The sequence below is a fragment of the Spinacia oleracea genome, chromosome 5 (genome assembly GCF_020520425.1).
Source record: "Spinacia oleracea cultivar Varoflay chromosome 5, BTI_SOV_V1, whole genome shotgun sequence".
Classification (NCBI taxonomy): domain Eukaryota; kingdom Viridiplantae; phylum Streptophyta; class Magnoliopsida; order Caryophyllales; family Amaranthaceae; genus Spinacia; species Spinacia oleracea.
The window spans coordinates 82,282,151-82,298,057 of NC_079491.1; the positions used below are offsets into that span (position 1 = coordinate 82,282,151).

General features: G+C 38.4%; 2 protein-coding genes across 2 annotated transcripts; one reads left to right on the forward strand and one right to left on the reverse strand.

The window, feature by feature from the left end:
* Nucleotides 1–843: 843 nt before the first annotated feature.
* LOC110787107 (SNF1-related protein kinase regulatory subunit beta-2) lies at nt 844–4,013 on the forward strand. Its single transcript, XM_021991678.2, has 4 exons — nt 844–1,606; nt 2,131–2,309; nt 2,420–2,582; nt 3,516–4,013. The coding sequence occupies exons 1-4, from the start codon at nt 1,424–1,426 to the stop codon at nt 3,837–3,839; spliced, it is 849 nt and encodes a 282-aa protein (XP_021847370.1). The 5' UTR covers nt 844–1,423; the 3' UTR covers nt 3,840–4,013.
* A 534-nt stretch (nt 4,014–4,547) lies between these two features.
* Nucleotides 4,548–9,690, reverse strand: LOC110787106 (oligopeptide transporter 3). Its single transcript, XM_021991677.2, has 6 exons — nt 8,956–9,690; nt 7,686–7,783; nt 6,088–6,657; nt 5,719–5,974; nt 5,438–5,620; nt 4,548–5,343 (listed from the first exon to the last, which is right to left on the reverse strand). The coding sequence occupies exons 1-6, from the start codon at nt 9,457–9,459 to the stop codon at nt 4,729–4,731; spliced, it is 2,226 nt and encodes a 741-aa protein (XP_021847369.1). The 5' UTR covers nt 9,460–9,690; the 3' UTR covers nt 4,548–4,728.
* Nucleotides 9,691–15,907: the final 6,217 nt, after the last annotated feature.

Sequence of the window (15,907 nt, forward strand, 5' to 3'; positions counted from 1 at the left end):
ATGTTCTTTTAGTTTACTTGTTAATGTTCTTTTATGATTTATTTTCTCCGTTCTTTTTTTTTTTTGCTGTTTTTTTTTGTTGCGTTTTATTGTTATTTATGTGCGTTTTTGGACAGGTGCACCAAGAGCACCATGCACACCCCTGCACATTCTGAGCGTTGATTAAATAGGCGGTTATTAAAATTTTAAGTGTACTTTTAAAATAGTCGGGTTTTTACCGACTGTTACTTAGTCGGAATACAGTGGAAAGCAGTTGATAATTTACCGACTGATTTAGAAGTGGTCGGTAAATTTAAAAATTAACGACCGCTTTAAATCGGTCGGTAAATTAACGACTGTTTTTTTAAACGGCCGATAAATTGTGTTTTACTGACTACTTTTACGGCGGTCGGTAAATTCAGTTGGTAATCAAGCGCTTTCTTGCAGTGAAACTATGGAAGTATGAAATGCTTTAAGTTTTGTAATTAAAAGTTACTCTTGTACCATAATGAAAATAGGTGAAGAAAATAACAATATGACTCATAACATACAAAGTTCATGTTTAAAAAGATCGGTATGATAGATATTAACTTTGATCTTATCTTTTTTTTTTAAACGATATTTTAGAAGATTGTAAATCACCCCAACATCAGCAATCGTCCCTATTTTAGAAGATTGCATACCATCCTAAAAAACAAAAAATAAGTACTTGAACATAATAAATACGTCAGTGTTTTAACCACACATTTTATTTTACTTTTGTGACAAAATTAGTCTAAATCGTAAGGAAAAATTTTCAAGGAAAACAAGAAGAGGGAGTAGTAAAAAATAAAACAAAAAGAGAGAGAGAGAAAAAGAAAAAGGTAAAATGGGGTTTAGGTGAGGAGAGGTACAGGGTTGTGGGTTATCCTGAAAACAACCAGAAAATGACATCCGGGCCTCTCTCATAATTTAAAGATGAACAAGATTCATTCTTAATTTCTCTCCAATTCTCCCCCTCCCACATTCTCACTCACTCACTCAATCTCCCTCCCTCCTTTTTAATTTTTTTTTTTTTTAAATTTTTAGTTTTTATAATAATCTGAAATCCTATGATTACGATTGATGAGAAATGATTTACAATGATTTATATGGAGGGTAGTGATTAGTATGATCCCCACCCACCATCACCACCTTCACCTTCTCCTCTAATCTTCACTTACTTACTTTCTCTCTCTTCCCCCTTTTCAGTTTCTTCTCAATTTTTGTCTTTTGGGGTTCTTTAATTTTCATTTTTTGATTTTATTTTTAGGTTTTTCTTTTTAACCCAAGAAGAAATAATACATTTTATTTTGAAGGGGTGGATTGAATTTAAATTAAAATAAAATAAGGAATCTTGATTAGATTCTGGGTATAAAACTCCTGACGGAAAAAAAGGGGTGGATATATATAGGAAAACAAAAAGATGGGGAATGTAAATGGTAGAGAAGATGGGAGCAGAAGTCCATCGGATTCTGGGGTTGTAATTGAAGAAGAGGAAGATGATGATGAGTTTGTTAGTAGTGATGCTGCTGCTCCACCTCTCATGGCCCACTCTCCTCCTCACACTCCCATTTCTGTCCAATCTCCCCTCAAGTTTGCTCCTCAGGTATTGTTTCATCGATTCATTCTTTGTATTTGGCTTTCCAATTGGTTTGTGGGGGTTCAGATTTACTTCTTTTGAGATTGTTAGAGATGTTTTTTGTTGAAATTGTACTGCTCCTAAGAAGAGGTGTTTAATTGGGGGTTTTTATTTTTCAATTGTTTAAAATGTTGCTGATGAATTATGCATTCCATCAACCAAGTTCCAATATAGATGCTGTTAGTTGCTGCGTTTAACTATTTTATTGAAGCTCTAGCTTCCTAAATTTCACATTATGCTATTTGGGTCTCTTGTAATATGCTCATTAATTATTGTCATTACTTTATGTATAGAGTAAGGGATAATTATTTATGGATTTATGATTAAGCAACATTGCAGATGCTGATTTCTTGTATTCTTTTTTACGTATTTAGGTTTTCTGGCTTAATTATCCAGGGGTATATTGTGTGTGTGTTGGGTGCAATTGTTAGGGTTATGGAACAACTTTTACTTATTGTTGCCTTGTTTTAATCTATGTCCTTTTCCCATAGCCCCCCGTGGCTCCGATACAAATACCTGATGAGCTGCATATCCCAAATCCATCATGGTTACATTCATCGCCACCTGAAGAAGAAATGAGCTATGAGCAAGGAATTCCGACTATGTTCACTTGGAGTTCAGGTGGCAAGGAAGTGGCTGTTGAGGGTTCATGGGACAACTGGAAGACAAGGTTCTATAAGCTCTTTTCATCTTATTGATTTGTATGACAATTGCAGTGTGTGATAAATGTAACGAGCTCTCAGTATTTCTTGCCTAATCTTAACTATCGTTTGTCTTCAGAAAACCTCTACAGAAATCAGGGAAAGACTTTACACTCATGAAAGTGCTGCCGTCAGGAGTTTACCAATATAGGTTTATTGTTGACGGGGCGTGGAGATATGCACCCGATATACCGTGGATCCAGGATGAGACTGGAAATTATTACAATGTTTTGGATTTGCAGGTAAACCACTTGTCCTTTAGACTTTTCTTGAATTTATCATAATGGAAATGCACTCTTAAATGTTCTGTCTTATGAAACTCTACTTGTGGGTCATGGTCACTGGAGTGTACTGGTGCCATTATCTATCCTTTTCCCTATTTCAACTCATAGTTCTATCGCCTGTTATACTTATCTCTGATGACAGCAGAATCGATCTTGAAAACTTTGTCTCTTATCCTGTGACTTAACCCTTACTAGTCATGAGTAGGAGTGATATACTAGAGTTAGAGAAGGTAGCGAGAAATCTAATAATTGTTACAGAATTTTGTATCTTTGCTAGAAATTAAATGACAGAAATTAATAGATATGATATTATAAAACATATAGCTCAATATTCTTGTCTGGAAAGAGATTACTGACTTGACCAATCTCCATTTACCACCAACCTGTAAAAGGTTTGCGCTGTGAATGTGGCTTGATAAGCCAAAGGTTATCCTCATCAAATGTCCTCTGAGATTCTCTCTATCTAGTTGCTGCTTGTGCAAATTGGATATTGTTCTGTTAGTGCCATGAGATGTGCTCTGTCATCATAGCTGAGAAGGTCACTAGTGATGTGACCTTAGTCATGAAGAATAGATACTTTCTTTTGAGAAATAATTGAGGAATCTTTTTTCAGAATTGAAAAAGGACCCAACGCTTAACACGCGTCACACCCAAGTGGTTAAGCTAAATAAACCTTATTCTTGGCTTCTGAAAAAACTTGAGGAGCTTGGATTAATGAAGACTTGCAGAATAGGACCATAAAGGATAAGCTACAAACAGACTTTTCTTATGTTTGATGACACTGTTGTAATATCTCCATCTAATATTGTTATTTTGATTTAGAAGAGTGTGTCCATTCTAGGTTGATTAAGATTTTGTGATTCACCAATAAATTGTGATGAACAAATGCAGGATTATGTCCCTGAAGACACAGAGAGTATTTCAGGATTTGAGCCACCACAATCTCCGGATGGTAGCTATAATAACACAGAACTTAACCAAGAAGATTTTGCAAAGGAACCACCATTCGTTCCTCCACACCTTAACATGACCTTGCTTAATGTACCCCCTCTGTGCACAGAGATGCCGCCACCTTCTCTTTCAAGACCTCAATACGTGGTTCTTAATCATCTTTACATGCAGAAGGGAAAGAGCGGTCCATCAGTTGTTGCGCTTGGCTCTACACATAGGTTCAAGGCCAAGTATGTGACTGTTGTACTCTACAAGTCTCTGTAGGGATGTGTTTTTGAGATCATTATTTAAATCTATAGAGGGTTGGGTCTAATGGGTAATGGTGGGCATAGATCAGAACAATGTACTTTAATGTTGCTGGATGAAGTAACACTATGGAAGGCACTCGAGTACCAAATTTTATGTTTGCTTCAAATTGAAAACTCTTTGTCCTCCTTAGTCTTTTGCTTGCTTTCTCTGGGTCTCGCTAATATAAAGTGATATACATACTGTTCCATGGCTGTGGGTCTAATTAATGGAGGCAACATTGAGTTGAGTTGAGTTGCAGCAATTGCCATTTCGGCAATATGTTGCATAATGGAAGTCTGGAAATAGATTACACTTTTCTCTTTGTTTTAAGCAAGGTTTATCCATCTAGATGAACAGTGGAGTATTCTACTACGAGCAGCTGTTAGTTATTTTAGTTGCACCAATCAACGATTGTACTTGCAGCTTCTCTTTTGCTTCTTCTACTTCACCCTGAGGCCAAAGAAGTTGGGAAATTTTCCATTTCTAAAAACCTCCAAATGTATAATAATCAGACGCATATGCACAATCAAATTACCAATGATGTCTTGGCCCAGTGGTTAAGACTGAGGGCCTGTGTACGATAGGTCTCAGGTTCGAATCCCCCCGCCCCCATTTGTAATTTATATTGCCCTTGTGGCTCATTCGCACCAAAAAAAAAAACAATCAAATAGAACAGAACCAAAATTGATCGCAGAACGACTTCAACCACACTAATTAGGCTTCGGTAGGAAAATGATTCTATCACTGTGTTTATTTTCTTACTCACAAACTTGTACTCATCCTATTATAAATGTAACATCTTCATAAACAATAATAATAGTCCTACACTAACTTTAACGGCATATTTGCATGACTTTCATCACGATCAATGCACAGGACATCCTGGCACCATAATCCCTGGTGCAGTTGGGCACGATGCTAAGGGGCAATGATCAATTTCTGTTCCCCACCATTTCAGATTCTTGTCCTCATTTTGGAGAGCGAAGAATATCAGAACAGCCATGAAAGCTGTCCCGGCATCCAAAGCTGCTGATAGAACATAATTGTACCTCTTCCACCATTCTTTCCTGTATTTGAATACAAAGTAGTTGAAAATGGTACCAGTGACCAGCCAACTAGCTATGTTTGTTGGTGTTGCTGGTGGCATCCCTGCAAACCCGTATGATATGACTGGAATGTTGATCAACGGTATCCATTTGTTTTCAGGGAATATCTTGTGGAGTATCCACACTGGAACAGGCAAAACTGCTCCAACTAGGAATAGCCATACCAAGTTCCTGTACAAACCTCCTGACCCGAATAGCCTTTGAGGCCCAATTAAGCCCCATATAACAGAAGCATCAAAGGTGACCCGGAATTTGGGGCAGGTCCATGGGCTGTTGGGATTAAGAGATTCCACATCGCATATGTTTTCGATGGACCCCAACATCCACCAGGCTACTGCAAGGTTGACAACACCAGCAACCAGTGTGCCTACAAGCTGCCAATATGGAGGAATTTGGTTAGTCTCATGCAATCAAACCTTATTGAATGTTTTCAGGAATTTACTGAATGTTTTCTCAAGTTATACATACCTGAGCTGCGTACATGGACCTGGGTGGGATTTTCATGTAGTGCCCAAGTTTAAGATCGGATAGGAAAGCAAGAGCATGAACTGTGCTGATTCGCCCATATATCTTGAAAAGTAAATTAGCTATGGGTTTCCCAGGGTAGACATACCCAAATATGAACTGTGCTATTATGTCGTACCCAGGTTGCTGCATTAAATCACATCATATTCACATCAACAGTAAAAATGTCCACAGTAGAAAAACCAGCTGAGGTATAACTACTGTCTAATGCACGTAGATAGTACCTGGTTTGTGGTTGCTTGAATGACACCAATGGGAAGAGTCACAACCCAAGCCAATACAAATGCAAGGAGCATGCCCCACCAGCGAAGTTGCACATCATCCTTCCAGATAAACGACATTAAGATTGAAAATGCTGCACTCAATACTAACAAGATCAGGAACCACCATTCAGGCACTTGTTTGTATTTACTCATCAACTTAGCATGTATATCCTTCTTTGCATTTTTCATTGCGGACCTGCTCTGCTTCCAGATATCACTGCACGTGCACATACACAAAAATCATGGCATGATTAAAGACTCTGGACTTAAAATCGAACCGACTACTGGATGAATGTAACTGATTAAGTGCATGGACTGAAAGAAACATACCTTCCATGGAATAGAGCAACATGTGTAAGAGTGGCAGTGAATCTTAAAAATCCAGATCCAATTGAAAGGGCAAAAAGAGGACTAAGATAAAGTTTCCCGTAACTATTATAAGCTGCAACGTTGAGGTCACGTTGTGGCGTGAGAATCTTGGTGGTATCATATTTCAGTCCATTAGTCCTAAATAGCTGGTTGGAAAATATAGGAAATTTCCTAGCATCAAAAGTTTCAAACTTCCAGTAGCAAAGCGGGATTATTATGTATATGAACATGATAAAACCTATCCCAACATTGACAATGGAAAACCAAGGTGCCACCAGAGGACTGCCGTGGTAGGCAGAAATACCCGCCCAATCCAAGGTGAAGGCGCCCACACCTAGCCCATGGTAACCTGATCCAATCTGTTGGGCTGTAATGCTTCGAGGCCAAATCCAACACACCCAGGAAAAAAAGGTCAAAATCGGAAATAGATAACCAGGGAGCGCATAATAAGCAAAGCTTGCTGCAAAGAAGATGAGGAAAAATTGCATCCGGGTAAATCCTTTCTGTTTGTGCTCTTTCTCATGAAGTGCCCTGCAGCATCAAATTAATCACAATCAGAATTCTTTAGTATCAGAACCAAAGAGATAGCTCTACTATTTAGACTATTAAGTATTTAAGTTGCATGGATAGTTTATACTTATAGTTGATGCATGTCGAGCCCTTTTATGAGAGAGGAAAATATAATTCATACTACTCCGTACTTGTTATGGAAAAAAGTTATAAGAACTGCAGTACTTATTAGTTAGTCCCTGCTACATTGTTACGAAGTGTTACAACTCAACATATAAACGATTATTAAATACTTTTTTGTTAGATAAGTTTTTTTGGAGTGAATATACGTAAGTGCAATCTTTACTAAGATGAGTAACAAGCGTAAGCAAATGTTGAATATAATTCCCTCCATTCACTTTGTTCTGTGCACGAAGAATATACTCCTAGTAGATGTCTAGATTCTCAACTCTTGAGCGTGAAATCACGAGTGGTGTTTAAGTTGCGAAAAGGACTAGATATTTACTTGAAAAGTTCCAAAAGTGATAAGTGAATTAACTTTTTTGTTGGTTAATGGAAGGCAATGTTAGCGCATATTTTACCAAAGCAATAGCAGTTTTCAGTTTTGTTAAGCAAAAATACAGAGCATGTTGGTAAAATTAGTAGGAGAATTGTCCTTTAAATAGCAACCTAAAAAAATGCATGAAACCTCCGATCCTTAATGTACTAAAAGACAAAGGGGACTAATAAATTAGTTCCAAGAAAGCATATTATCATAACAACACAACCACAAATCTTATACAGAATAGTATTTTTTTAAAAGCCATCAGAATTTGGAAGCATTACGTTTTGTCAATGAGAAGGATGGGCAAGTGATTGTCTATCTTAGGGGAATTGATGCTCTTTGTTTGGACAAATACATGCCCATATATACTATCATCGGTCTATCTCTCTTCTAATAACCAGAAGTTGGCCCCAACTTTGTAAGTAAAGGCAAAAAAAAGAATCTGTAACGTTTACAATGCAAAGAGCAATGCAATGTATGTAGAAAGGTTGAACAAGGAACAAACCTGAAAAAGGAGACTTGAGCAAGGTTTGCTGGCCACCACATCTCAACTGGGTCAACCAGATACCTTCTAAGCATCCCAGCCCATCCATATCCAATTATCTGATCATGTAATCAACAATTTTAATGTTCCTCATTTTCAAAACAAATTAGCATTCATCCCAAATTACTTTAATATACGTAGTAGTCTTATAAAATTACTTTTTCCATTCGAAATTAGTTGTCACATTGTTTCAAAATCACATACTTGAATTTATAACTTCAACTTACAAGCAGTACTAGACTACTGGTACATGTGTGAGTGTGATCATGTGACTATTAATTCCGAATAAAGTGTATTGATCGGTTGATGAAACATTATACAAGTCAAAACAACAAGATCCAATACAATCTTCTTCAAATTCATAGTGAAAGTAATGTGTCTTGCAATGTCAAACAGATGAGTATTTCTCATTTCCAACCAATTAAAAAAAATCAAAGAAGGTGTACATGTGTTGAAACTCCAATAATAATAAAGAGATGGAATTTAAGAAGAAAATTCCAAAGAAGAAATAAAAGGTGGGAATGGTAAACTTCCAAGCAATTCAAAACTGTGGATGGGACATGCAACCCAACTCCAAGACTCTCTCTGTCTTTCACATGCATAACTTCAACTTAATTAGACCCTTCTTTTATTCAATTATTACCGGACAAACTCCAATTTTAAACCTACCCCACCACCCCCACACTCATTAATATACTGATGACCGTGACTTATTATACACAGTAACACATACCCTCGTTCTTAGGGATTAAATCAATATATCATTAGTATGTTACTCATAATCTGACCAAAATATCGTTAGACCCTCATAATCTGATACAGAGGAATTAATCCGTAACCGTATGCTACTGTCCATTCTTCTACCGCTCATTCATTTGCAGTCGTTACTTTAATAGGGTCAACGCATACTCTCATTCCCAACACCACTAAACTCTTTCTCTTAATTTTCGTCCGTCAATAAAGTAATTTAAACCAGTAACACGCATATAACTTACCCAATTATGTGGTGTAACTTTGTCAAAAAAAATTAAATAAATAAATTACGTGGTGTAAAATATGTGTTCGTGTAATCGTGTGTCTCGGCTGTATGAGAATTAGATTATCGGATACAGGACACGTGACCTTCGAGAATGAAGCGTGCGTTACTAAATACCAAATGGACAAAATTAAATAAATGAATGGAAAACCGTATCAAGGGGCAGAAAAGGGAATAATGAAAATAAAAATGTACCTGGGTAGTCAAGACGATGAAAAGAGCACAGACGAACCCCAAAGACTGTTTATAGTAAGCTTTCATAACAGTAATGGCTCCAATCGAGTACGCATCACCACCACCGTAAGAAACACCACAATTGGCTAATATCGTTATCATTACATGCTCCTTTATATTAAACGGACCCGGATTCAGACTAAACTCCCACCTTCCACCAAATAAGCTATAATTTCCGGTGGGCATAACCCGGGCCATAAACTTACCCATGGGTAATACCGCAATTTGCATTAAGATGGCTGATATTGTAAGGGGTTGAGTCCTGAAAATAAAAAATGTGTTTAAAAAGATAAGCAGGACACAAGACGTCAACCCTAGAAACCATGCCCGAAACGTCAACACCGGAAGTGTTGGATCGTCGGTTTCGGGTACGACAAGCGCCACCTCCTCCACCGGACACCTCTCGTGCTCCTCCTCTTCTTCCACCCTACCTCCACCGTTTTTCTCTTCCATTTTGTCCACCATCTCTCTCTTTTTCTCTCACTTTAAATTTAATATTTTATTAGAGAAAAGAGTAGGCTTAGTTTTAGAGTAGAGATGTCATATAAATACTCGGATTTTCTTTGGTTTGTAAGACGGAGGGGTTGAAATGACAGATTTGCCCTCGTATCTGAGTGGGTGGCTCAATCAGATTCATGAAAAGTGGAACTTTAGGCCCTGACTTTACGACGCTTTGAGGGCATGAGAATTTCACAAGCTGTGTGTTGCACTCCTTCCCTCTGACACACTTACGTGCCGGCTCGCAGATTGCCACGCTGTATATCTACGTGGAATTCAAATAAATGGGACCCTTTGTTTTATCCACGTAGGACTGTGGACTCCTCTCCTTGTGTTAGGCTTGTGTTTATCAGAAATTGACGGATGATGACGTCATCTAAAAAACCTATGCGCATCCTTTACCACGCGCCTCCCCGATTTCTCTCAAATTAGTTTTCTCCTTCTTCTCCTCTAAACTCTCTGCCTCTCAGTCTCTCCTCCAAAGCTCTCTTCCTCCCTCTCTCCTTCAAAACTCGGACACATCATCGAGATGATGCACCATGAAACACGGTGACATTTTTGCGTGCGACAGAAAGGAGATTTTCTCCTCCACCATGATCTCCTCCCTTTTCCTTTTCCTTAGTTGAGGCGTCATCTGCTTGTTGAAATTTGCCGCCGGCGAAGATATTTCTTTGGTGCAACCAGGTCTCGTGATCTGCTTGTTCTTCATGTTCTTAATGTTGGAGTTTGTTCCTCCAAAAAGGAATGCTTCAAAAGAATGAAAAATCAATTGTCCCACATTGATAAAAAACCCACATACTACCTTCTTTATATATTGCACTACCCTTTAATCATTTGTTTAAGAGTGCTTGAGAGTGGCATGGGTGGTCACAACACACATACGCGCGCGCGCGCCGGGCTCGGGCGAGGGCCTTGGTGCTTGGTGCTTGGTGCTTGGCGAATGCGGTTCGCAGGCGTGGGGTGGGTTTTGTGGACCGGGTTATTCTTTTTGGTCAAGGGCAGTTTGATTAAGTCAGGAGACTTAATCAACCCACTAACTCTGGAAACTGCTCCATTAACCCCACTAGCCGTTTTATGACTGTTGGAGTTCCCCATTACTCCGGTAACTGCTCCACTAGCCGTTTATGGCTGTTACAGTTTCCCAAAAACCTCTCTATAAATTGATCATCTTTTTCCACAGAAAACACACAGAAAAATTGTTCTTTTCTTCTTCTCCGAAATAAAAACACAAAACCTCCATTGTTCTGGGCATTGCTTAAGGGTGTTCTCAATCTAGTTCTTCGTCGTACACCGAAGGATTGGAGTCGTGTATCCCTGGGGGTCGGTTGCTACGAGTTCGCGTGTGCTTAGCGGGGCAAATTCGACTTTAGGGCAGTGATTGGTGTCACGCCACGACATTGTTACAGATAAGCTTGTTCTAATTATTGTTCTTATTAGTCATAGTTCATACAATCTAAAGTCGAATTTTTTTTTTTTTTTTCGTGAATTATGGCTGGTAATATTCCTACTGCTGTACCCCTTTCCTCATCCATGCTTTCCCATGCTTTCATTCCTGATATGTCGAAAATGCAACATTTTGATGGGAAAAACTATAGGATGTGGTCTGATAAAATGGAATTTTTCTTGGGTCAAATTGGGGTAGATTATACTCTCCTTATTGATGTAGCCCCTGTTGATTCTATTAGGGATTTCGATAAGGATAATAAGACCTGTCGTGGTATGTTGTTGCATTATATGACTACTTCCCTTTACATGATTCATAGTAAGTCAAAGAATGCAAAGGATATTTGGGATGCTTTGAAATCTAAGTATGGTACTGATGATTTTGGGACTAAGAAGTATGCTTGTTCTCGTTGGTTAAATTTTCGTATGACTGATGATAAGCCTGTTTTAGATCAAGTACATGAGTATGAGAATCTATGTGCTGATATTATTGCTGAAGGAATGAAGTTTTGTGATCAGTTTCAAGCCAATTGTCTTCTTGAAAAACTACCTCCTTCCTGGCAGAATTATGTTCACTCCATGAAGCATAAACAGAAGGATTTCACCCTCCAAGAGTTGGTTTCTGGGATCAAGATAGAAGAGCAGAATCGCATCCAAACCAATGGGAAATCTCAGGATCATTCCTCTTCTACTGCTAACCTTGTTGAATCTAAAAATGCAGGTTATAATAAAGGTTCGAAAGGCAAAGGTTCTAATCAACTTCATGGGACCAGACAAGCCAACAACAACTTCAAGGGAAATATGCAATTCAAGGGAAACTGCTTCACTTGTGGTAAGTTCGGGCATATTGCAAAAGATTGCAGACAAGGGCATGGACCGAACAACAAAGCAAAGGAGAATAAAGCTCAAGCCAATCTTGTTGAGGATGAAATCATTGCTGCTGTGGTGTCGGAAGTAAACTTGGTGAGCAACGTAACAGAATGGGTGCTTGATACCGGTGCAACTCGTCATATTTGTTCTAGCAAGGAGATGTTCAAGGAGTACGAAAAAGTTTCTGAAGGAGAATGTGTCTTCATGGGCAACTCAAGCACTGTGAGTGTTCTTGGCAAAGGAAAGGTTTTTCTGAAATTAACTTCCGGAAAAACCATTGCTTTGCAAAATGTCTTACATGTACCTGATATTCGCAGAAACCTCATTTCTGGTGCATTATTGAACAAAGCTGGCATCAAATTAACTTTTGAATCTGATAAACTTGTACTCACCAGAAATGGGGATTTTGTGGGAAAGGGATTTTGTAATGGGGGTTTGTTTGTGCTTGATGTTGTTTCTGATAATAAAACTCCTACTGCTTCTGTTTATATTGCTGAGTCTGTTTCTTTATGGCATTCTAGACTAGGTCATGTGAATGTTGCATCTGTTAAACGACTTAAACAACTTAGTTTAATTCCTGACTTTAGCAATACTTTTTTCGATAAGTGTGAAGTATGTGTGGAGGCTAAACACCCTAAGAAAGCGTTTAACAAAAGTGTATCTCGTACTTCTTCTTTACTTGAGTTAGTTCATAGTGACTTAGGTGACTTTAAGAATTCAATGAGTAGAGGAGGTAAGCATTACTATATTACTTTTGTTGATGATTTTTCCCGATTTACTAAGGTTTATTTGTTGAGTACTAAAGATGAGGCTGAAGAAAAGTTTCTTATCTATAAGGCTGAAGTTGAAAACCAATTAAACCTTAAGATTAAAAGGCTGAGATCAGATAGAGGTGGAGAGTATGATAGCAATCCCCTTAAGAAATTTTGTGACACTAATGGTATTATTCATGAGACTACAGCTCCTTATACCCCCGAACAAAATGGAATAGCTGAGCGGAAAAATAGAACCCTTAAGGATATGATGAATGCTATGCTTATTAGTTCGGGTATGCCTACTAACATGTGGGGTGAGGCCATTCTTTCTGCTTGCTATGTGCTTAATCGTGTTCCCCATAAAAAACTAGATAAAACCCCTTTTGAGCTCTGGAGAGGTTTTAAACCAAACCTGAGTTACCTTAAAGTGTGGGGGTGTCTAGGAAAAATAGGACTTCCTGATTTCCAAAGGAGTAAGATTGGGCCTAAGACTGTTGATGGGATTTTTATTGGTTATGCTTCTAACAGTGCTGCATATAGACTCATTCTTAAGGATGCATCTGGTTTTGGTCCAATTCGTGAGTCAAGGGATGTTGAATTTTTTGAGCATATTTTTCCTATGAAATTGAATGTGCAAGCAAGTTTACCTGTTCCATCTCCATCTTCTTCTGTTGTGCATCATGACATTGCATCATCTAATGTAGAACCTAGAAGGAGTAAGAGAACTAGAACTGAGTCTAGTTTTGGTCCTGATTTCATAACTGCATTTCTTATTGAAAATGAGTTTCTGAATGAGCATGAGATAGATGCATTTATTTTAGAAGAAAATCCTAGGACATATGGGGAGGCTATGAGGTCTGTTGACTCTAGTTTTTGGTTAGAGGCCATAAATAGTGAGATAGAGTCTATCATGAGTAACAATACTTGGGTTTTGACTGAACTTCCTAGGGGTTGTAAAGCTTTAGGAAGTAAGTGGATTTTTACAAAGAAAGAGGATACTAATGGAAATTTGATCAAGTTTAAAGCTAGATTAGTAGTTGGTGGTCATCATCAAAAGAAAGGTCTAGATTTCTTTGATACCTATTCTCCTGTGACAAAGGTTGCTACCATTAGAGCTTTAATTGCACTTGCATCTATTCATGATCTTATTGTGCATCAAATGGATGTGAAAACTGCTTTTTTGAATGGTGATTTGAAAGAGGAGATTTACATGAAGCAACCAGAGGGATGTATTGCTCCTGGACAGGAAAACAAGGTATGTAAACTCATTAGATCGTTATACGGTCTAAAACAAGCACCTAAGCAATGGTATGACAAGTTTCATCAAACTATTATTTCTGATGGTTTTTGTGTTAATGATTCTGATGCTTGTGTGTATTCTAAACTTGACAAGTTTGGTTGTGTGATCATATGTCTATATGTGGATGATATGTTAATTTTTGGAACCAATATAGATGTTGTTAATGCAACTAAGGCCTTCTTAAATTCTTGTTTTGAAATGAAGGATTTGGGAGAGGCGGATGTTATTCTTGGCATAAAAATTATTAGAACTTCATATGGGCTGTCTTTAAACCAATCTCATTATGTTGAGAAAATTTTAAAGAAATTTAATCAATTTGATTGTACACCTGCGAAAACCCCATATGATTCTAATATTACTTTGAAGAAAAATAAAGGTGATAGTGTGTCTCAGGAACAATATGCCAAGATCATTGGAAGTGTGATGTTTTTAATGAATTATACTAGACCAGATATTGCATATGCTGTTAGTAGATTGAGTAGGTATACTCATAGTCCTAATCGTGATCATTGGAATGCTTTAATAAGACTATTGAGGTACTTGAAAGGCACTATCAATTGGGGTTTGCACTATCATAGGACACCATGTGTTTTAGAAGGATATTACGATGCTAATTGGGTGTCAGATAATGATGAGATTCATTCTACTAGTGGCTATGTTTTCACTCTTGCTAGTGGTGCTATTTCATGGAAATCATCTAAAAAAACTTGTATTGCTAAATCTACAATGGAATCTGAGTTTATTGCTTTAGAATTGGCAGGTCAAGAAGCCGAGTGGCTAAGGAGCCTGCTAGCTGACATACCATTGTGGGGGAAGCCAACTCCATCAGTGTCCATGCATTGTGACTCACAAGCTGCAATTGGGGTAGCGAACAATCAATCCTATAATGGAAAAAGGAGGCACATTCGCGTGAGGCATGCAATTGTTAGAGATCTGATCAGAAATAATGTGATATCACTTGAGTATGTAAAGTCGGAGAGGAATATTGCAGATCCTCTCACCAAAGGCCTTTGTAAGAAAATGGTGCATGAGTCAGCACAAGGAATGGGTTTAAAGCCTATTGAGGAGTGAATTGTGATGGATACCCATCTTGGAGAAATCTAAGTTCAATGGGTCAAACTAAGTCACAAAAGAACTCGCGTTTTGTATACTACTGCCATTCCTATTAATAAAGTGATGTAGTATTTTGTCTTACTGTCAAATAAGTAAGGATGAGCCAAAGCTCTTAATAAGTTCATAGCCTATTGAGGTGGTTTATGACAGTATAAACCTGATGAACTTACCTATGTGAATGTGGGGGCTACGCCCAACCCCCTATGAGGTCCCTTGGCTTAGGACCTCTAGAGCGTTCATGAAATACCAGGAACTTGTGGGGCACTGACTATTAAAGTTCGCGAGAACACTACTTGTTTTGAGAAAAGTTTGGTGCGCTGTTGTGTTACTACAATCCCCATGCAGGGTTCAAGGATAAATCCACCTTATATGGTTGTATGACATACTAGTATGCACTAGGTATCAATTCAAGTCCACAAGACATTGATACTTGCAAAACTAAGTATCCCTTGCCCAGAACATCTTTCATTACCAAAGCCGTCCTTCTTTTGAATCATGTGGGGGAATGTTGGAGTTTGTTCCTCCAAAAAGGAATGCTTCAAAAGAATGAAAAACCAATTGTCCCACATTGATAAAAAACCCACATACTACCTTCTTTATATATTGCACTACCCTTTAATCATTTGTTTAAGAGTGCTTGAGAGTGGCATGGGTGGTCACAACACACACACGCGCGCGCGCCGGGCCGGGCTCGGGCGAGGGCCTTGGGCCTTGGGCCTTGGTACTTGGCGAATGCGGTTCGCGGGCGTGGGGTGGGTTTTGTGGACCGGGTTATTCTTTTTGGTCAAGGGCAGTTTGATTAAGTCAGGAGACTTAATCAACCCACTAACTCTGGAAACTGCTCCATTAACCCCACTAGCCGTTTTATGACTGTTGGAGTTCCCCATTACTCCGGTAACTGCTCCACTAGCCGTTTATGGCTGTTACAGTTTCC

Coding starts and splice junctions, on each gene's coding strand:
- LOC110787107 (XM_021991678.2), top strand. CDS start 1,424: ATGGGGAATGTAAATGGTAGAGAAGATGGGAGCAGAAGTCCATCGGAT. Junction 1,607..2,130: donor CCCTCAAGTTTGCTCCTCAG/GTATTGTTTCAT, acceptor CTTTTCCCATAG/CCCCCCGTGGCTCCGATACA. Junction 2,583..3,515: donor ACAATGTTTTGGATTTGCAG/GTAAACCACTTG, acceptor GAACAAATGCAG/GATTATGTCCCTGAAGACAC.
- LOC110787106 (XM_021991677.2), bottom strand. CDS start 9,459: ATGGTGGACAAAATGGAAGAGAAAAACGGTGGAGGTAGGGTGGAAGAA. Junction 7,784..8,955: donor TCATCGTCTTGACTACCCAG/GTACATTTTTAT, acceptor TTACATGATCAG/ATAATTGGATATGGATGGGC. Junction 6,658..7,685: donor GCTCAAGTCTCCTTTTTCAG/GTTTGTTCCTTG, acceptor TTGATGCTGCAG/GGCACTTCATGAGAAAGAGC.